Source organism: Battus philenor, unplaced genomic scaffold (genome assembly GCF_028537555.1).
Source record: "Battus philenor isolate CCGP_79_NKW_IND1 unplaced genomic scaffold, ilBatPhil1.0.hap1 SCAF_5, whole genome shotgun sequence".
Taxonomy (NCBI): Eukaryota; Metazoa; Arthropoda; class Insecta; order Lepidoptera; family Papilionidae; genus Battus; species Battus philenor.
Window position 1 is genome coordinate 13,717,643 of NW_027181715.1, and position 24,435 is coordinate 13,742,077.

Consider the following 24,435-nt stretch of genomic DNA (forward strand, 5'->3'; position numbering starts at 1 on the left):
TTACTCTGGCCATTAATACTATCATAATTAAAAATAACAAAATATTACTTTTGAATTTGGAATATGTCATTGTTATGTCAGTATAGCAGATAATAATAATAGATAATAGGAGAAAATAAGCATGTTTAGTGCTGCTTATTTTCTTCTTTGTGATGTTAAAATCGAGTGAGGAGATAAAGAGAACCGAATCGCTGTGATTGCATCACCTACTTACTTTATAGGACCAAGTTTTTTTTTTTTAAATATTTGCATATTAGTCACATGTTTGTGTACCGGATTTGTGAAAGGAAAAGATCTGGCCGTTAACGTAGAGTTCGTACGAAAAAGGCGATCGAAGCAGTAATGAAAACATTTCGAATAAATCCTGTCCAAAAGCAAAAGATAGCACCTAAAATCATGACGCGTATTTAAAAAGATGATTTAGGATTTGAAACGCACAGGTTATTTCTTACTTGATAATTTTAAAAAGAATAGGTAGGTAAAATCAAAACAACTACTTAAACTGTATCTAAAGGTAAGTCACGTAAAAAAGGTGTTTAAGGATAAGAATTAAGTGAACTGATGGACATCCATAGTAAAGCTTAGGTCTGCACCAAAGTTCATCACAATTACTGATCTGGCGGTGCCGGCATCCAGTGACCTTCCATAATTTTGAGTAATTCTCGGTCCACCTAATCGAGGGTAAGCATCGCAAATGCACGGATGGGCAGTGCCCTTGAAATGAAGGTTAAGCTAAAAGTGAATGTAGAGAACATCGCCTTAATGATGGGCGACGACAATCTTCGCCCATCCTTCCTGTCCTTTGCACGCAGGGTGGCAGACAATGCAATTGATAAGAATAAAACCGAGTAGGAACAGAAACAAGAAATGAAATAAAAAAGCATGTAAACGATTTTAACAAAATAAATAGAAATGTATGACAAATTATTTATAGAATTGTTATGTATTAATAATGATAAAAATAAAATGTATAAATAAAAAAATATATAGTATAAATAAAAAAAATAAAATAAATGTACCTAGCCACCTTAGAGTAAGAAGATGATGGAAGAAAGTCGAGGAAAGAAAGAAAGTATAAAAGAGCAAAACGAAAGATATTGTGAAGCACGAAAGTAAAGAATGGAAGATATTGTGACGCGTGAAAGAAAGTGATTAATAAAGAAAATACTGAAAAAATGATTGAATAATAAAGTCTCTGATCCCAATAAGTTAGGGGTACGAGAGGCACCCAATAGCGGGGGCCATTAAAAAAAAACGAGGGTAAGCAACCACGTCTACCGTCTGTCACTCGTCAATCGGGAACCTTTCTGGAGCCGTCAAAACGATCTAATAAGTGTTCATCGATCTACATAACTTCCTTGAACCTTACCAAGCCAAGGTACTTCAATTTTCAACGTCTACTGGCTGTTCTTTAAGATCAACTCTCAGAATTTTTACAAAACCCTAATGTGATCTGGTATCTTGTAAATATAGTACAGAGATATATTATTTTGACAGGCTGGAAGTAGACTGGTTGGAGTCGACCCTAATCCGGGACTTTCCCCTTAATATAGTCATCTGTCTATCTTGTGGGGGAGAGGGAGGGGGTAAACTCTACATTGCGCTTGCCGAAAAAGCAAAGTAATATATATAGATTAAAATAAACTTTTGATACTAAACAAAGACTCACTTTTGATCGAAGTTGTATTGCGAGTTGAGAACTGTGAACATCTTCTCGTACAGTATGCCGAAGAAGTCGTCCATCATCTTGTCGAAGTTGGTGTCGCCTCGTGTGTAGTAACTGCAAAAAAAAGGTTCATATATTACAACGAACAGTATCGTCATTACATTTACCAATTAACCATCCTGGTAGACTTTAATACAATTAAAAACAATATGGGATTCACTATCCGTAAGAAAAAAAATTATTTTAAAATGTATTTCAGACTGATTAAATAACTTTATTTAATATCTTAATAATAACCTTCTATGTACTATTTTTAATATCAACACAGTATAACTATTTTTTAAGGAGAATGACAATACTGAACATTTGATCCTACGGCGATTTAGCATGTGTATGTCGTACAAAGTTTTAAAGTAAAATCTTTCATAATATACTTGGTTAATTATATATGTAATTACTAGCTGCCTAGAAAGCTTTAAAGTGTGTGAATTTATATATATATATATATATATAAAGTTATAAATTCACACACTTTAAAGCTCATACACCATTCATCCTGTATATTGAGATTAAATAAATATAATTGGAGGTTATTGTATAATATTTAATGGAATCAGGCGTTACCTTGCGGAAGTCCATCCTAAGTAAGAAAAGGAATAATATTTAGCCACTTCCGCACATGCAGTCCACTCTGTGACTGTGTTTGGCACTAATCGGTGTAACATAACTCCTGAGGATGCCCCGTGGAGGGGTGAAACACGTGTTGAGTGGTTTAACTGTGGCAGTTGTGTAATTCGCATTGTTTGTCGCATACGCATTTATCAGCGGGCTGGCGGGCGGTGCACTTTGTTGCACGACTACCACTGCATGTGCGGAAGTGGCTAAATATTAGTCCTTTTCTTCTTAGTTATTGTATAAAATCCAATGGTTTAATAAGCGTTAGTGGTATTTTCAATGTGTGAGTATTGCATGTAAAAAAATTCAGTGCGATGCGTTGATCGCTATGCGAGACTAAAACAAAAAACGGTCACTGTTTGCGGATCAGTTTGTTTTAGCGGAGTTTTGTTGTTTTAGCGGGTGAAAACAATAAACTGCATAACGAGCGGGGCCCGATGGATGCGAGAGGCGAGGGTGAGAGACCCGGAGGGTGCAATCAGCGAAGCGGTTCCTGCACCGCTAGTAATTACGCTTGGATTTGTTCGCGCGCGAAACTCTGATTTCAATTAGAGCATGTCACCTTTGTATTACTAGCACGAGAATTAAAAAAAGAAATGTTACAGGTTAATTTTATTTAATATGAGATTCTATACCAGAGTTTCCCAAACTTTTTTGGTGTCGTAGACCCCTTGCCATGTTTTCCCTACTTACCTGATATTGATTTCCGGTAAATTTCTAACTGTAGTGAAGTTTAGTGTTAAAAACTTAAAGTAAAAACAGATGTTAATTTATACATTTATTAATTAAATTTAAATTAAAACTACTCAAAATAAAATTTTGTATCTGTTATGTAAAATGTACGTAACATTAAATCAACATAAAATAAACTATAAATAAAATAACATAAGCAATAAGCCAATATTTTTAGTGAGAAGGATGAACCTGATGCTTTAATAATAAATTACTAAGAAATAAATAGCACTATCGTAGACCCCCATTTTCATTTCATGGACCCCCAAATTTTTTTTCGCTGACGTAGACCCCTTGCAGGTTGTCATAGACCCCTAGAGGTCGATATAGACCACTTTGGGAATCACTGTTCTATACAGTATAGGACCTTATAATTGTAACAAAAGCATGACATGATGACAAACAAGTAAATCATTTAGGTGAGCAAATGCAATGGCCACAAACAAATATATCTATGAAGAAACGTCTTTAAAATTCACGTCATCTACATAGGTAGACGTGAAATATTATGAGGCGTCTATGCGTTTATGTGAAAGTGACGCCTATGCGTCATCCTCATGGGACTGGTCTGAAGCCTGCATGCAACTTCTTCCCAAGACCTTCAAAAGGTCATTTATCCACCTTGCGGATGTAAAACTTTATTGGCCTATCGCATTCCAATAGAAATAAATTAATATTTAAAACACTCTTTTAAAGCCTTTACATCCAAAACCATTCAACCTGTGTATGATCAATTACTCCACCGGAGTATTTCCCTTTTTAGAGGGAGATGATATTTAACCATTCAGAAATACCACTAAAAGTACTAGACGTCTAATCTATCTTAAATAAAATTATAGTTAGGAACAATTTTGTTTACTATGACTACAATATAAAACTTGTTCATCTTTTATATACAATTACGTGTTGCTCACGCGTTATGCGTCGCGCCATCTAATTAAAATCTGAACAAAAAGACTGTTTTGATACCTCAAAGATATACCGCTAAAAAAAAACAAAACGAAAAATATCATAAACCTTTCCACGGATATACCTAATAATTTACGAAATCATCATGGCGATTACATGTAAGGTTTTTGTACATATCGAGTACATTACGTTCATATTTATATATAATCATTACATCATAAAAGTGCTGCAAACGAGTAATGGTATATATACCAGTGGTAGCGATAAAGGACTGAGATTTGCGATAGAAGGTCGCGGATTCGATGCCGGGGTAAAATCTTATGTTATTCACACTTTGTGCATTAATTATACAGAATTGCCTCTGTACAAAAAAAGTTTAAGAGAATGGGCAGCAACGTCATCTGCAAACCATAATACCTACTGAAATCGCCAACCCATCTGAAAAGCGTGGCGATTATCGTATATCGCCTATAGATTTCTTTGGGACAAGGACAAATGACTAAAGTTCTCTAAAATACAATTTAATCGCTTACTTCTGTAACTGCTCGAACAGTTGCTCGAAGACGTACGAGTGCTGCTCGTAGATCATCCCGTACGTGCGCTTGAACATGTTGTGGAACTCCTCGCGAGATACTTTCAGAAGCTTCCGAAAGAATTCTGAAATCAAAGAGAATTCATATTAAATAAAGTAAATATTACACAAATCTACGGTATTCGAGATATTTTTATTGTAGATTATAATACTTGTTAACTTATTTGTGTTAATATTAACTTTCACAATGGCCATTTGTGAAACATAAGAGCTCAAATTGGCAGAAACTAGAAACAAAACAATAAAAGAAATGAGGAGTTCCTTAAAAGAAAGAAGTGGTCGCACGAACCGTGTTTCTTAAAACTGGATATAGTTGTAACGTCGTTAAAAGAGACAAGACAACAATCATTTAAAAATAAATATTCATAATAATCAATGACTTAAATTTAGTTTTATATAGTTTATGACTTAAGTTTGTAAATAGTTTAAGTTAAAAGTTCTGATTTATTTAACCTAATTGTAAAAACAAATGCACGGACGCTAAGATCCTAACAATTAAAAAAATTCTTAAGCAGATAGACCAGATTATAATGTTATAACATATACCCGCTACAGTGCCAATACAAAAATTTTTATCATATTTTAAGAGGTACTCAAATAAATTTATATAATCTATGTGAATTTATTTTTGTCGGGAATTGGCAAAGTTTCCTTACACTTCTTAAAACGTTACAAGCACGTTCATTTAAAGCGAAATTCGTAACGCGGTCTTAAAGAGAAATGACTAATATAATCACGAGAAAACGAAACAGTCGAAGCGTAAATAACATATTTACATTTTCATGTAGCAATCCTTTTCAAATAACACTATTAAAGGTCAATATAGAATTATTCCGACTCTCCTTGTTTTATTGTGACGTGAGTAGATAAAACAGGGTGATTAATATCAGAAACCGGGCAGGCGACTCTCTGTATATTATACAGGTTGTTTGATTATGTAGTAAATGGTTTAAATGGGTGAATGTATAGCTTAAGCAAAAAGTTTTGAAGATTTTACATCTATTTTCAATAGAACCGTATAAAGTGATTGCTCCGAAATATGTTACAACAATTTATTTTTTGTATTGGAATGCGACTGGCCAATATCTAAGTTTTCTTTCTACATTATCATTACGATTTTTGCATATGATCTACCATACATTAAATAACAACAAATGAACCATACATTTATTCCTATTTTAAATGTAACAGGACAATATCTTCTGACAGTACAAAGTCAGCATACACAGATGCACAGAGTAAAAAATAATTAATTGTAATATGTAGTTATTCGAATTATAAAAATTCTTTTTCTTACTATATATCATTACGTTATTTTTTATTTCTGAAACCAAACAGTTTTGTATACGGTGTAACATCGATATGTACCTTTACCGATAAGTCAAACATTTTATTTTATTTACTGTCTTTCTATGTATAAGTTACAATGAGATATGAACCTCAAAAACAGTCAATTGAAACTTTCCACATTGCGATAATCTATGAAATTATTTAAAACATAAATAATAAACTTAAAACTAGTTGCGTATATGTCAGAGAACGGTTTCCCGACATGAAATGTCGACTCAAAGTGCACGCGCTAAACGGTTCGACGACACCGCTCGATGTCAAGTTCGCGCAAGTGATACACCGAGAACAAACATTAAAAAAAATATATTGAATTTATATTTTTAAGCAATAAATTTAAAAATATCAATTATGAATTACGTTCTTGTATTTACATGAAAAAAATGGACAAAAAATCGCTACTGTACTTCATAGATAATTTATAATGTAGATCTACTGTCGAAGACACTGTTCTGCGTATTTTGCCAACCTCAATATAGTCGCCTGTCGCTTACAATATATTTACGATAAATTAATATATGTACATAGGAATATTAGTAATATTAGCACAAGTAGTAATCTTCATCAATGTTATGAGGCTCCATGACGTGTTTCGATCATTTGTTGGTCAATGTTTATAAATAACCTGTTTATAATTATAAAAAACTACCAAGCGATGAGATAAATTTATCTCTTACTATATTCAAGCTATCTTGAGGAAATTGCTTACAGAGTATATTCAGTATAAATTGGTGGTGTAAAGTTAAAAAATGTTTTTGTTAAAACAATTACGGGATACTTCCTCGAGCCGTAGAAGACAGAAAGACGTTTCTCTACCAACCACAGGGCACTTACCACTCAAGCGTCTTGATCGTCATATAGGACCGTTTATGCATGTGGATTTAGATTACTTCGTTCCAATAGAAGTGGAAGTAGGTCGCCAGCGAGAAAAAAGGTACGTAGCCCGTGGGCCCTGGAGGTATTAAAAAAAAGAAGTTCAAAGTAGAAATATTTATATTTATCTAGCTTAACCTAAAACTATGAGAAAAATGTTCAACCAATAAAAATCGTCAACCAATCACAAGTCGAGAAGTATTGTAGAGCGCTCTCTTTCGCCCGATGACGTAATGTACCTAATACACAGTCATCAAAAACAAATTACAAACCCTACCGAGTTGCTTTTTAGTTCTCCTAATAATGATCTCTCAAAACTCTTGAAAACTTGAAAAGAAAATGGCAACTTAATTTACTAATGGGGCTCTTCATTGCTAATATATAACATAAGATCGATAAATAAAAACGATCGTTAATACATAATCTCACTCACTGTGTCGCAAGCCTTATGGGAATAACAGTCAATCCCGGCGCCCGCGAGTCAATCAGCTTACGTACGGAGTTTGAATGAATTTAATAATTTACTTTGCAATTATTGAATCATTCGCATGACGTCATAAATCAGTGAAGCTGTGTGAGTAAATGCAGTGAATGTGTGCATTATCGGTGTCAATATGAATACAGTAAATACAGATAAAATATATTAAGGAAATATATTAAATCACTTAATCCTTCTTATAAGATATCTGTGGGAAGATATACCATAATCGCAATGTTGCACACTTGGCGATCGCAGTGTGATATTGTAGTATGCAGAGGACATTGCTGACCATCCTTTGGAAAGTTGTTTGTGTGCAGTGGCAATCCTATATTAATGCACAAAGTGTGAATTATATAAGATTGTATCTCAGAAATCGAACCCGCGACCTACGATTACAAATCTCAGTCCTTGACGTTCGACTACCATTGCTCAATCTTTAATTATATCTATTTAAACGACAGGGAAAGCAAGACTTTTTTTTTCATTATAGTGATAATATGGCATTTAATAGATTACAACATTTTTATTATTTAAGATATATCTTGGGCCTATAGAACTTATTAATATAGTATATAAATAATAGAACAAGCAAAAATGTTCATCATTTTCGTTGTCGAATTCAACGCATTGTTATTAGTTATTATTATTTGTATACTTTTGTTTCTACCACCAATTTTATACCAATTTATTATATAGTTCTGTTAAAATAATAACTCATGTTCCTTTGTTGGTTGCACTTCTAAAAGAAGTTGATTGAAGAAGGTCTTATTTAATACAAGCAGTTGCCCGCTCGCTTCACGTGACCCGCGCTGCCTTGTGTTGTATTTCATGAATTCTTTTCTTAGTAAATTTGTGTCTAGTTTTATACCTAGAAGAGCTATAGTTTTAAAATGAGATAAAACTAATGCATGCCTTCAACACGTGAACTATAATAGTCGATACAGACCAACAAATTATCGATTTGATGTGGCTGTGGTCAGGTCTTATAACCGATGGTCGCCACGACAAAGGACGTCAACCTTCAAGGTGGACAGCCGACCAGCTCGTCCGAAGACCCAGGATGCCGACCGCTTTACACCAGTACTACTTGAAATCTACGGAGCAGGCTATATACCTCTACATCTAGTAGTGGATGTCTTACTTTCGAAAAGATAATGATAATAATAAAGTTTTGTCCAAAAGAATTAGACACCTATAAAACACGTCCATCAAAAATAGAATACTATTTTAAACAATAGAAAAGGCTTTTAGTGAAAAGAATAAAAAACAGTATTTTTTAAATATTAATACGATATGTTTATCAGTATTGTTTTGACTTTGATTTAACAAAGCTGTTGAGTGTTTATTTGTGAAGTAGAGATAGTTTGTTATTCGAAACGACGAAACAACGAGAGTTTAGTACAGAAACTGATATTGGAGGTGTGATCTTAGAGCTGTCCAATTTGGTTTCAGAGCCAATATCGTTGCAGCTTCCGGGAGGTAAAAAACATGTATAGGTGTCTTGTGATAAATTTCTCAGCAAGACGTAATTCTATCAAACAATATGTAGAATTTAGAATTATATATAAGAATATTTTGAGTAAAATCTAGAGTAGATCTCTCAGCATTACGTTTGGCTCGCAATGAGAGAATCGTCGGGAATAGCTCCGACCGCAGCCGCAGCGCGTCATCCCATTCATGCGGTTCTCGAAATTAAATGGCGGCGTACAACAAGATTGTTTTAGTTCTGGCAAAGTTTACGTTATCCATAACAATTCCCGGCAACGAACGCGGCCCACGATTGAGGAAAAACTAATTTTAAGAAATTGTTTTGGTGCGTATATACGATACTTTGAATAGGCTAGTTGAAAAATCGTATAGCAACACAGATGATGGTTTGAGAACTACTAATAGTGGGTCTTTTTGAAGGTGGTGGTGGTATAACAGAATAATTTTCATCACCATCACATCAACTCAATTTTTAATGGACTTATTGCGTCTATGTACTAAATTCAACTATAAAAAATACTTAATGAAGTCTATATAAAACAAAATTACAGTTAATTCATTCAACACTGACATCAATATTAAACCTTTAGTTGCCATGCCACCCTTTCTAAAATCCTCACGCCCCCCTATGTAACATATGTATTTATTAAATCAAAAGTGTTAGACTTGTGTGAAGTACACTTTCGGATTGCACCCTTTAACAATCAAATTATTAAAATAAGAAAGAAGAAGTAAACAGTAGGTAGCAAAAAGAATAAAAACTGTGATAACATCATAAAATAGGTTAATGTAATAAAATTAAAGAATCTGTAAATTACTTTTAGTACCTGTATTTGTAATAATTGAGGAACGAGGTGAAGAAAAAATGGCGATAAAAGAAAAGTAAAATTGGATCGAAAAAGAATGATAGAGAATTGTAGAATGTAAGAATAAAAAAAAAAGATCTTAAGAAGAATGATAGTAGGGAGTGGTAATAAAAAGTGTGTGACAAATTCGATAAAAATAACTAATGTTCCTGTCCATAAAATTAGATAGGCGCCAGAGGTACTGGAAGTGTTTTTTGCCCATCTGTGGGGCGTGGGCCTCGTGTTGAAAAACATTGGTCTACATTCATCATTATTTTAGCTATAGTAGGTCCACTACTGGACATAGGCTCCCTCTTTGATTTCTAATAGCAACGGTTGATCATGGTTTTGTAGACGTTTCTTACTACACTTTGCACGCCTATAGTCTCTATAGAACCTTTAACTTACGTTAATATGAGTGTAATAAATCAATAAATGTGAATGTTTTGTGCGTGTGGGCGGACGAACGTATGCGGAGTAAATCTAAACGTTACGCAAGGCCGCCTCAATTGAAGAAGTTCACTTTGAAATAGATCTACGCCGAAACTAATTGAATGGAGGCGCGCGGATCTGTATTGTTACGTAAGCATCACGGATTCGGGTCGGGAGCAAACATGAAAGCGGTTACTTTGTTATTACATTCCTTTTTACAAAATCTCACACAGACCTGGCATAATCGTGGCAAAATTAACACTAGCTATCAACACTATATGTAAGTACATGTATGGTTTATTGAAACCATTGCTACTGTCACATTGCTGCAAAAAATCGACAATTTATTTATTTATTTAAAATCACGACATGTAATTCTAGTAAGCCATTGGTCATGGCCCTTCACCTATAGCGAAGTAATAAAATAACGTCATTCATGCATAAATTTAAATTCAAGTTAAGAATTGCATTAACTCAATCAACTCATTTTTATGTATTCTTTAATTTGTTTATGATTGTAAGAAATGTTGTTTTTTCGCTGGCGATGATATATGATTTCTAATATTTTATTATGATAGGTGAAACTCCCGTAACCCAACGCCAAGGTGTTATAAATACAATAGTGGGGCGAATAGTTTTGCTAAATTTAAGTAAACAGGCATTGAAAGACGGATTCATCTGACTCTAGACCAGAATAATTATTTTGTTATACTTGAATTGATATTAAAAAATAGGTTTAACGCTGTTTTTATTTCATCGTCATTTAGCTTATAGATATCTGTAGTGTGACATATTATAATTCTAAAATAATAATTAATTTCAAAACTTATTTCAAATTTTTAAACACTTTTTGATGCTATATTGTCGTATCGTTATGTATTATTTTTAAAAACATTCATTTTTCAATAAGGTAGACAGTACATTCGTCGTTTTATATAGAAGTTCACCGCATGGCATAGGTCTAGAATCTAGATCTCAAAGTTATCTATGGAAGGATAATCGCCACGGTTTACAAGCAGTTTGACGATCGCAGAGTGGTATTATGGTAGACAAGACACTGCTGCCCATCATCTGGAAAATTATTTGTGAGCAGGGGCAATCCTATATAATTAATACAAAAAGTGCGTATTGTATAAGATTGTATCCTGAAAATTGAACCCGCTATCTACGATCGTCTCTTTTCTTACCGCTGGACTATCACTGCGCTGTCTTTTGAAATACGACAAGTCAGTTATTTCAGGCAGCATAAAGTCTGTAGAGAGATATATTAAACAATAGTAAATAATTTTAATATGTAGTAATTCGAATTTTAAAAAAAAAATTATTATGTTACAATTACGCTATTTATTATGTTTGTAACCATTAATTTTTGGATGGGATTTAGCTTATATTAATCAATAACTAATGGCAAACATTTACCCTTTTAAAGCATATGAGTTAGTGATCGCAGTGTGGTGTTATATCACGCAAACAACGTTGCTGCCCATCCTATAGAATCGTATTTATAAGCGGTAGCTTTCCTATATAATTAATACAAAAATCGTCTTTTATATAAGATTGTATCTCGATTATCGAACCCGCAAGCTACCGCATACAACGCGTACATTCGCCTAAATAATTTATCAATACAGACAATTCCACTGGCAGCTGCGCAGATGTGAAATAAAATACATAACGACAGAGTTTGAGGTTGCATATCCGCTGCTCTCGGCCACGTGCGCTTATATGCCATCACCTGCCTCAAAATAAACATGGCCGATGAGACAGCTAGCTTATTTTATGAGAATATACCTTTCATAAATACAGAATTAATATAATATAGATATATTATATATTATCGGATCTTAGACATAACACTAAATTAAAATATGGAGAATTGATATTTGTTACACATTTTAAACAGATAGACATGTTATTGCCATAATTATTTAACTATTCAAATGTTAACTTTTTAAATATAAAATATATTTAATGAAGTTAATATTTACACGCACTTTTGAATCGTCAAATGTTAAGCAGTAGGCTACCACCAGCTCATAATGCTGATCTGTTGAAAAGAGCCGGCTTGAAACTGAAAAGTTGCTCTTTTGAAATAAAATTTTACAATTTTTCATGTATACATTATAATATCAGCTATGTATACAACGACACGTATCTTTGATTTGAAAAAAACTTTGAAGGGATGAATGTATAGTTCATTTGCTGTCAATCAGGGGCGGCATGACCTATAATGCAAGGTGTGAAATGCACACGGGTGCCGCCGTCTTATGGGGCGCCGCGGGGCTCCCTGAGACAGCTAAGAGCATCGTCTCAGACCATCATGGTACGACAATGATATGACAGAAGCGGCCAGCCAGCGCGGTGGCGGCAGTTACTACTTACACTTTACTTACTTAGTTATTACTTACAGGCTATTTATAAAATAGATTGTTGGAATATGAAAAAACAGTCTTATTACGACGGCAAAATAAATAGTCGCCGGAGGAGGGTGGTCAGGCCTAGAGGGCGCCAGGGTTTCATTGCACACGGGCACTACACGAGCTAGAGCCGCCCCTGGTGTCAATATATGTATGGTACATCCTATTCAGATATTAATAGTCACAGAAATAATAAATAACGTAATTGTAACATAATAAAAAATGTTTTTTTTTTTAAATTCGAATTACTGCATCTGTATTACTGCATATTAAAATTAATTACTGCCACAAGTTATTGGCCTGTTGTATTTTAATAGAAAAAATAAAGTAGTGTAACATATTTCAGAATGATCACTTTATATGGGGTGATTGGAAGTTGGTGTAATACTTTTATAACTGATAATTTTACTTCATTTAAAACTTAACATGTTCGTGGTGTGTGATATATACACAATATATAACATATCTAAATACGTTAATAGTTGTAACTATGACTTTTATCTATGTAAATGTAAAATCATAGCCTAAATATTCAATTAGTTACCGTCAATTTAATGGCATGAATGACGAGATCCCAGTTTCACTGATTCTTATAATGGCCTCATTTCAGCCCATAGACATCTACTGCAAGGCATATGCCTTGCTCCAAGGATATCTATGGGAGGATATATTAAAATCTCATTGGCAGGCGAAATACGCAAAAGGTGCTGGCTCCCATCCTATGGAAACTTGTTTGTGAGCAGTGAACAATTCCATTTAGTTAAAGCACATAACGTAGATTATATAAGATTGGAACTCGGGAATTGAACCCGCGACCCACGATCGAAAGTCCTTCACCGCGGGACTACAACTTAACACCTTACTCTATCTCTTTAGTTTAATAATTAGTAGCTTCTGTTGCAGATAAATCATCCAATTGAAACATGTCTTAAAATTGTACAAAAAGAAATGAATAAAGGAGTTTATATATAAATTCTAAGTAACTACGGTTAATCTAACGCAGTGATTCCCAAAGTGGTCTATATAGACTCCTAGGGGTCTATGACAACCTGCAAGGGGTCTACGTTAGCGAAAAAAAAATTGGGGGTCCATGAAATGAAAATGGGGGTCCACGACAGTGGATCTCAACACATACACTGATAGTACCTATTTACTTACATCATACTATCTAATAATATCAAGGCATTTACATTATTTATAAATAATAATATGAAGAAACAGACTGGACATCATTAGCCGAGGAGATTTAAGATTAACCCTTACAAAATTGGCGCCAAATGTTAATAATTTATTGTTAAAGCATCAGGTTCATCCTTCTCACTAAAAATATTGACTTATTGCTTATGTTATTTTATTTATAGTTTATTTTATGTTTATTTAATGTTACGTATATTTTACATAACAGATACAAAATTTTATTTTAAGTAGTTTTAGTATAAATTCAATTAATAAATGTATAAATTAACATGTGTTTTTACTTTAAGTTTTTAACACTAAACTTCACTACAGTTAGAAATTTACAGGAAATCAATATCAGGTAAGTAGGGGGTCTACCCAACAAGGAAAAACATGACAAGGGGTCTACGACACAAAAAAGTTTGGGGATCTCTGATCTTACGTCTAGAAGTCCGGGTGTGTGGTACAGAGGGAGGACACTAAATCTCTAGAGTGTACCATCATGGGTACAGTTTAACAAGTATGCAGTAAATCACGTCTCAGTTCCTATTACCGCCGCCCTCAGTCGAAATTAACGGCTGCCGTCTAAAAATACACAGTTCGGGTGCAATACGTAGTAATGGCGGGTCATTTGTACCGGCGATTATAACTTATGAGTTATGGTTTTGTGTTGATATATGAGATATAGATATTACCAGATGTTATTCAAGTCTCAGCTGTTACTTTCTAATACGATTTAATTTTATTTGGCAAGCTAACGAGAGGGCTTCTTTAATTAATTATAACTAGCATCGCTAATATGTTTCTCTTATATTTTAATTGCATTTATTGAGCGCAAGCAGTTTGAGTGGTTGCAGCTAATTGATACGGATCGTTCTTCTCCCAAGTACGAGTCACACACACACACACACACACACACACACACACACACACACACACACACACACACACACACACACACACACACACACACACACACACACACACACACACACACACACACATACATACATATATATATAAGGTCTACACACTTTTTTACAATTTAATATTTTTTTTACTTCTATGTATTAATATATTTCTTTACTCTACTTTTTTCTGTCACAGTTTCAATTATACATTCCTCTATTTTTCTTCACAATATCTCACATTCTTCTGGGTTACTTGATTACTTCTATACATCAAATTTCTTGCTTCTCCTTTGCTCCAAAATATAGGTAGGGTTCCTTTTATTTGACAGTATAATTTAATTCTTGTCTTGGTTATATACCTCCATGTTTATCTAATGACATTCTTATATACAATTTTTATATTTTTTTAGTTATTACATATACCCGACCGTTACTGCTTTGTTTTAGTTCTATTACAACCTGTATGACCTCTTTGCTAAATTTTAGAAATGAGGGGTGACATTTTTCGAAGCCCATTTTAATTTTTATTTACGTTAAATGATATTTAAAATCAATTTTATTAAAGAAATCGATTCGGTTCAAATAATAGCAGCATAAAAAAATAAGATTTAAGTGATGAAATCGATCCCGTTAAAAAAAATTGTCATTACGAACTATGTATAGGCAGAGAGAGGAAGAGGGTCAAGAGGCGGGGGGACGGGGGGGGGGGTTGTAGAGTCCTCCTTGCGGTCCAGAATAATTAGTCTCGTACAGAACGGTTACGGTGTGATAATTGATCGAGCGGTCGACTTAAGGCATGATGGTTTTGCTGGCCGTCGAGCCATGTTTGGACTGACGCCGCAGAGACCACGGCACTCGGGTGAAATTGCATCGTTCAACGGACGCAGTTAAACAACATTCCATTGATGTGAGGTAATGTTGATGTTTCAGTCTGTCATATATATGATGCTGCACGACTTACACATTATGAAAAAGATTTTTTTAAATTTCTGATTACTATATTTAAAAATTAACCAATGTTCATTATATGTTACTGCACTAGGTGGACCGAATACTTAGGGCGTTGCAAGTCTCTGGATTGGATATGCCTTGCAGCGGGCGTCCATCGGCTAAAAAGAATATGTCCTTGCAGTCTCAAATGTGAAAAAAAAACTTATATAACATATATCAGAGTGATAAATTTATACAGACTGATCATAAAAATGTGTAAAAATTATTTTTTTTTGCTGACAATGAGCTATATATATACACCTTTGATTCTTTTACAACTATAATCAATCACCCTGTATATGATACAAGTGTCGCTGTTTCCGTAGACGTCATTAGCATCATCACATCACATCACATAAACTTCATCAAAAGATCGCCACGGTGACCAGTCTTGTGATTATGTTATCTTTTAGAAATATTCCACTTTTAAAATTATCGCAGGTTACTGATGAGAAATATATATATATATATATATATATATATATATAAATTATTTGTTTATTTACATATTCGTATCATTGAAGAAATCTATAACGTAATATTCAAATGGTATTTTTTGAAACTTAAAGCGCTTCAGAAGGCAATATCAAATGCATGCTATAATAACACTGTGTTTGACCAAGTGTCGCCATCTTCCGTTGTAACAGTTGGCGATGTGCACACGAATAACTCCCAACACATTCAGGGTTGCCACGTACAGTGATATATTTATCATCTAAAATGATCACTCGCATACCATGCCTCCAACAGAATGCGAGAAAAGTCAAATTTGATAAAAACTTGAAATCTGATTTAGACCCCTATGATCGTATCCCTTAACTAGTTCTAAACCTGACCTGATATGATAAAAGGCCATAACAAACAAAACATTAAAATACAACTTCAGATACATCTTTCTTTAGTAAACTGGCATGTACAATCAGTCAATCTGTGAGTACAATCAGTCTTAAGAGATCTCCTTTGACGTGATCTTCGAATAAATAAACCTCGTAAAGGGCCCCGGATGTAGATGTGTTTACCTGTGCGTTTAAAAAGGAAGTCTAGACAAATCTTAAGTTAGGTTTCCTTATGAAGCAATCCAAATATTTTTTTAAACGGATTTAATTTGTTGCATAACTGGCTTTTGCAAATTCAGCAGGTATAAGGCGGCAGTGGGCACTAAGCCGCCACATACTATTTTACTATTTGGGAGGCCAGCGAGCTCTTAGATCACTTCAGTGGAGGCTTTATGGGATGTTATTTGTCGATAATAATGCAAATGAATTATATTATATTGCTTTGAAGTTAGTTCTGTTAGCCTTTAGGCTTTTACCGTGAACTATAACAAATTATAGGATTCGAGTTTCCGAACCCGTATCAGCACTTGGCGGGAGAACGAGGAAGTTACACAGGGTAGTGGCCGCGAGATAGTAGCAGCGGACTCACCCAGCTAGCCCTCGAGGACACAAACCCAGCGCGACCCAGTCGCCAGTCAGAACTCGCGGCTAGCGCGCCTAAGTAAGTACGTCTGTCTAGTTCAGTGATTCCCAAAGTGGTCTATATCGAGTCCTAAGGGTCTATGACAACCTGCGAGGGGTCTACGTCAGCGAAAAAAAATTTGGGGGTCCATGAAATGAAAATGGGGGTCCACGATAGTGGATCTCATCACAAACACTGATAGTACCTATTTACTTACAGCATACTATCTTATAATATCAAAACATTTATATTATTTATAAAAGTACCTATGAAGTAAAAAATTTAGGACTGGACATCATTAGCCGAGGAGATTTAAGATTAACCCTTACAAAATTGACGCCAAATGTTGATAATTTATTATCAAAGTATCAGGTTCATCCTTCTCACTAAAAATATTGACTTATTGTTTATGTTATTTTATTTATAGTTTATTTAATGTTACGTATATTTTACATAACAGATACAAGATTTTGTTTTGAGTAGTTTTAATTTAAATACAATTAATAAATGTATAAATTAACATGTGTTTTTACTTAACTCGTTTTTAATACTAAACTTCACTACAGTTAGAAATTTACAGGAAATCAATATCAGGTAAGTAGGGGGTCTACCCAACACGGAAAAATATGGCAAGGGGTCTACGACACAAAAAAGTTTGGGGAACTCTGGTCTAGTCAGTGTTACTGATAGTGTACTGAATGAGGAGTTAAGTGTGAAGGGCAGCGTGGACCACTTGGTAATCTAAGGAAGGATACTGATCCTACCTCGGATCGCCCACGCTGTTCGCGGCGGCGGCGTCGGAAGGCCGATGCCGCTTACGTAACGGACGGTGCCAATGAGTATTGTTTCTGAAGATGTTAATGCTGTTAGCTCTAAGGCTTTTACAGCTTCATCGGTACTGAGTTCACGGAGCGGAAGAGTCCGTGAACTAGATAGGTGCCAATGAATATTTGTCTAAGTTGTTAATATTACCGCTTGACAAACAATAGCGCGATGTATAATGCAATCAGCGCCATCTATTACGAAATAGAGAGACTTTATAAATATTGATGTTGACATTGTTTGTTATAGCCTTACAAATAATACTTTCGATCCCATCCGACAACCGCGCGGCTGTGAATCGGACAAGTTGATAAGTGTTAGTGCATACCTTACAACAAATCAATAGAAAGATAAATAACAAATGAATTTACACTTTATTCTTAATTCGTCAGGTTTGTTATTGGATTGGTGCAGTTGTAAAAAGCTGTAAAAATACGTGATCGCTCAATCAAGGCCCGTGGGAGCGTGAGATGCTTTCATCTCGGAGGGTGGGTGGTGGGGGGTGGGAAATGGGCGAGTCAATATTGGCGGTTGCCGGTGGTCGTTTATTAGTGACCTATGCCTACTGTCTGATGTATTCATTCATTTTTATCATTCGGTTACGTGTGAACTTAGTTCAAGTCGTTATTACGCGCGGTGTGATTTACGTATTTTTTTTAATTTAATTACACCAACGCAACACATGGGAATTTCATTACGATACTAACAGAGGTTTTATAACACGAAAAATATTTAACCCTTCTTTGCATGATTTTTACTATTTTTTTAAAATAAATCAGGGTGATGTAATTAATGCTCTAGATTAAAGGAAAAATATTTAAAAAAATCCTAGTGTGAATAAAAATATGTATTATGTAAAAAACAATATGATGGAAATTTACATCATCATGCATTTTCACATATTTAGCCCGGTACTAAATAAATAAAAAAGTTGTTTACTTAGTCTTCTTTATTCTTAGTGATAATTCCAAAACAATAATTATTTTATTTTATCACCAATTGATGCCACATTTATTACACGAAATTGTAGAATAGCCTTACATTTGGAAAATTTTCACAAGGGTGACCCACCTACTTCTGGTCAATGTTTAGCACCATCTTTTCTTATGTCTTTTGGAGGTGGTGGAGCTGGAGAACCATTTCTTTTTTTGATTGTAATTCTTCTTCTAGTACACTGGTACCAGGACGCCCTCTTTTAGCTGCTTTGGTGGTTCCTTTGTTGCATAGCACAAAGGACAATTCATTTCTGAATTGGCCCATTGTAAGCAGACTCTTTTTAGGTTCATCACTTTCTTGAGCATTTTTTTTATAAAAAATCCAAGGGTTTATAATAGCAAGATCAAATAGATGAAAAAAATACGCAAATACCACTTTTTAGACCCCATTTTTATATGATTTCTGCCCAAAAAGCTATCCATGAGATCTATTCCTCCCATATGTTTATTGTATTCTTGGACAATAAACGGACAAGTAATATCAGTATGTATACCAGTATGATCTTGTGCTAGGAAATTTGATTACTGGCATGTATAATAATATACCAAAGAACTTATACAAATCATATTCTGAAAATGATATAGATAAACTGGGATTACTCTGTTTTTTCTATAAATTTGTCTCCTTTACTAATGTTTTGATAAAATCTTCAGTGATAAAATGGTTAAAACATTGATATGGAGTTTCTAGGTGTGATAGACCACCTGAAGCAGCAGAACCCCCCAAAAAAGTAATTTTATCTGTGTCACACCAGATTCCTTTTTTTCCAAATCAAGTTTCTTTTGTCAAATGGAAAACTGGATGAAGACTGCAAATTAGATGAAGTTGATGTGTGAGAGGGTTCTTGATCGTCTGGTTCTACAAGAGGAGGTTCAACGTCAGCAGTTTCATCCACATCGTCATCATCATTCTCCTCCTGCAACACTTATAATTTCATCAGCATCGTGGTTTTCATCATCGGAATCTTGGTCATTAAGGCCATCTTCTGAGAGCCAACCGCCTTATAACTTACAAAGATAATCTGCAATATCTCTTTTATCCAAGTTTCCCCAAAAAACAACATAAAATAAAAATTTACAAAAAAAATTCCCATACATTACAAGTGAAGTTACTGCATAGTGATGTAAATTTCTATCACAACGTTTTGAGAAATTCATTTATAGTGTTTTGATATAAATTGTACATAAAATAACAAAAACATGAAAACAAACCTTTTTTCCACTCATTTTCATATTTTATTGTATTTTATATCTCCGTTTATTTAAATAAAACAATTTAAAATCGCGCTCCTTTCTTCCAGTCACAACAAACAGCAGAATAACAAGTTCTAGGTCTGGTAATTAGCAGTGACTTTTGCTATTTTTCGACAATCGCGTTTTGTTGTATGCAATAGTCGCTTAAAAAGTTGCGAGCAACAACAAATTTACGTTACAAGGGTTTTGAGTATCTTTTTTTGTTGACTAAATGTTATGATTGAAATTTCCATCACCATGCAAAGAAGGGTTAAATCGTTTAATAAAACAACTTCGAAAGTTTATGATACCTACTTCATTTATACATTTTATATTTAGGTCAGGTAAAAAGTCGGAAATAGTATGTAAACTTGTATTAAAATTAGTTTAGATGTAATATTTATATCTGGCTGGTTTTGTCGAATTTATCAATAGAAGAGGTGTGGTCGTACTCTAGACCATACACTTGTTTAGCCAATTAGCAAAGAGAAGAGAATTTGGCTGGAAGGTTATATTTTGCCGCTTACCTTGCCTCTTCAGATTTCTACATTTCGATGTTTTTAAAATGAAATTAGCGTAAGCCTAACATCACAAGACGTGCACCGAAATTACTCATCGGTATTTAGATCTGTATTTAATGGAATCAGGCGTTACCTTGCGGAAGTCCATCCTAAGTAAGAAAAGGACCAATATTTAGCCACTTCCGCACATGCAGTGGTAGTCGTGCAACAAAGTGACCCGCTCGCCAGCACTCTGATAAATGCGCATGCGACAAACTTGCGAATCACACAACCGCCACCGAGGCATCTTCAGGAGTTATGTTACACCGATTAGTGCCAAACACAGAGAATTCTTTTTAGATCTGTATTTATCACGTTACTAGCTACAAGATGACAAAAGGTCATCGAAGATAATCGCATCTATTTTAGATATGACCGAGAGAAATCGCTAGATGCGATCATCGTGTCTATCTTTGGTTGAGACCTATACTTTGAAAAGAAAAAGAAACGTAGATAAGCCCTGATACAATATGTTACGTATTTTCATATATGCGAAGAAACTTTTTTTTTACCATTATATATATCACAAGATACGACAGACGACGATGGAACGGTAGTCACTAACTTAGTCTTCAATAAAGTAAACACGAGAAGTTTTCCATGGTAAATACTAGCCTATAGAGCATTCACAAGTACAGGTGGCCGGACAGGAGACAAGCATCAAGATATCTGTTCTTAAATATCACGTGTGCGTCTTATCAAACACGCTCTCGTTCGTATCACTAATACTACCCGCGCATACTGTACATGCATGCAATCATTAGCACTTTTCTTTACAAACAGTTTTAAATACTTAAACTAACTGTTAGTTGTACAGTAATAATAAACCCGCCTTTATTTTATATTACTAAGTAAATATTTATTAAAATTCAGTAAAAAATTTAAATCATAGTAGTAAAAGGTGATGGACAAAAGAAGCCTTATCCAAAACGAGGTTCGTGTTAGCCGTAAATAAAGATACAATAAAAAAAACTGTAAAAATATAAGTACTGGCGATTTATAAATGCAAAAAAAAAACTTAAAAACATTTATACAGAGTCGTCGCGGTATATTTACCGATGACATAATACGGGTCGACATTTTTTACACGCGTAACTACGAACGAGCTCCTTGTATGCAAGTGGCGAATTTCGCATCCTTCACATTGTAATTTTATACCGCTGTATAAGGAGAACAAAAGACCTTTCAAAGTTATGATTACAAATGCCTTTTGCATGACTGCAAACCGTTCGTCGACTCTCGGAAGACTAAACAGTTCCTCTACTATAAGTTTCCGAACGAAACAAAAAAAAATATTCTAATTTCAAATATTTCCTAGTTGATATAAATTTATACGGAGATTCGAGTGTACATTGTCCATTCGAAATTTGAATAAATATACGCACTTCCTTTGACGGTTGAATTAAAAAAACGAATCGCACGCATTTCGGCGATGCATATGTAAGAGGTAAATTAAAAATTTCCGGCTAATAAAAAAAATCGTTTAACTTAACAGTTGAATTAAAAACAAAGTAAACAGCCGATAAATACTTATTAGCAATACGTTCCATAAATGTATGCTTCGCTAAATGTATGAAAAAAACTGTCTTTAGTAGCTGCGTGTACTAATGACTTACGGGTTCAGTATAAAAAATTGATATACCCGCGTATTCGCACGATTCGGATGCCATAATTGGAAACCCAACATCAAATGTACAACGGACAATGTAATACAAATGAATAATAATAAAATGCGATTGCTCCTCAATTTAAATGTTAGCGGGCATTTGTTTATTGAAGCATTGATTTATGTCGTGATATGAAAATATTAGATGCATTAAAAAATAGTCATTAATATCCATAAATCGTACAATATTTAAAATTGTAACTAACATGTCTTGTCGAAAATGCATATTTAATGGCACTTTATGATGCCAAAAAAAATTACGCATTAAATTTATATCTATAAGTATAAACAGGATGTTTAGTTGTGTATATAAAACATTAAAAGGTAATATATAGCTAATTGGTGGGCAAAAAGTTTTAATGTTTTTGCGCTACTTGAATTGTATTAAGTAATCACTCAATAAAGCAGGTTCTTAAATCTATTTTCTTAATCTAATACGATAGAACATTAACTACTAGAAGTACAAAGTCTACGAAGATAGTAAATAATATGTAATTTTAATTTGAATTTTTAAACGCTTTTTAATGTTATATTATCATTACTTTATTTATTATTTTTTAATTTTAACCAAGACATAGGTCTCCCCCAAAGATATCTATGGAAGGATAATCGCCAGACGAGGTGGATTGGCGATCGTAGTATGGTATTATAGTATGCGGAGGACATTGCTGCCCATACTCTCTCAATGCACAAAGCAATGCACAGATTGTAAGTTAATATTGAGTGTATCCTAGGTGTCAAACCGCGACCTACAATCGTAAGTCTCAATTCTCTACCACTAAGCAATGACTGCGCGTTAACATATTAAAATATATTAATTGACAGTAAACTATGCTTTTAAACAATACACAATCAACCTATATATGTAAAAATGTAATCAATAATTCCCATGTCGTTTTGCAATTAGCATAAAAATAATTATTATTACACGGATATACGCAATTGATCACAGGTAAAAATGAAACGCCAGGAAGCTCCACTCGTAAATGTATGCCAGCCTTTGGATTCGTTGATCAAGTTACTATTGTGTTAATTAATTATGAGGTACGAGTGAAATTGTGCAGAGGATTTAAATAACAGATATTTATCACTTGATAATTGCTTATAACTAAAGATGGAAAATAAATAATCAGATATAGATAGCAAAATAAACATACCATCATGTTAAATATCATCTGCTAGTTTAATAGATAGCACGCATAAATAATTAAGTGCTAGAGTTAGGATAATTTGATATTAAAACTAGGAAATAAGGAAAGAAAAAATACCAGGCATCGGACGCCCGGTTGAATATTTATCTAAAGTGTTTTAGTTACTAAAGATAAAGAAATAAAGAGAGATACGCGGGAGACAGGGCAGAGGTATGTATGTAGACCGACAAAATAGTGAAGGTCTATGCCTTAAGTGACAATCCACTTGACTACTTCTTCTCATTTATGCACTCTTGTCAGAGTGGTGGCGGTCATGCTCCAGTCGGTTCTGGTGCTCCAGCTGATCCTCTTATACGTCACCATGTAGCTCGATGTTTGGCGGAGTGAGATCATTCATTTAGTGATTTATAAGAGATAGTTTTGATAATGTCTGTCCTTTGGAGGGTGTCCAAGATCGCTTATTTTCCACTCTTCCTTGCACCATCAAATTTTAAAAGAACTTGTGAATTCGTATTTGCACAGTCAACGATAACCTCTTTATTATGTTGAGTTCTTTGAGTATCGATACGTTGGTTCGGTCTGTTTACGTGCCGTACAAGGAATCCTGAGCATTTGTCTCCAGCACCACCAGGGCATCAATTTTTCAACGGCCCATTATATAGGCTTCTCTCAAAGATCGCCACACTTGACGGATTGGCGATGACAGTGTGATATTATATTACGCAGAAGACTTTGTCCATCCTCTGGAAACTTTTGTGATTAATGGCAATCCTATATAATTAATGCAAAAATTGTGAATAATATAAATTTAGATCCCGGGAATCCCGGGACGTACGAATGCAAGTCTCAGTTTTATTTTCAATTGAGTATTTTTAAGCACACAGCCTTGAAGAAGATTCCGCGCCGGAGGAAACATTTTCCAAATTAAGAGCTCTTTTGGTGTCAAAAGTCTTACGCTAGATGTATCCTCTTACGTGCGATCATTTTTCTTTTCATATTTTTTATTTGATATGATC

The 24,435-nt window shown here is 34.3% G+C and overlaps 1 protein-coding gene across 1 annotated transcript in view; it reads right to left on the bottom strand.

Moving 5' to 3' along the window:
• dlp (dally-like) overlaps positions 1-24,435 on the bottom strand; it is a 150,281-nt gene that overhangs the window by 16,189 nt on the left and 109,657 nt on the right. Inside the window, exons 3-4 of the mRNA XM_068772456.1 lie at positions 4,516-4,639; positions 1,670-1,780 (exon numbers count right to left, since the gene is read on the bottom strand). Coding sequence (XP_068628557.1) covers positions 1,670-1,780; positions 4,516-4,639 — 235 coding nt within the window. The remainder of the gene's footprint in view (positions 1-1,669; positions 1,781-4,515; positions 4,640-24,435) is intronic.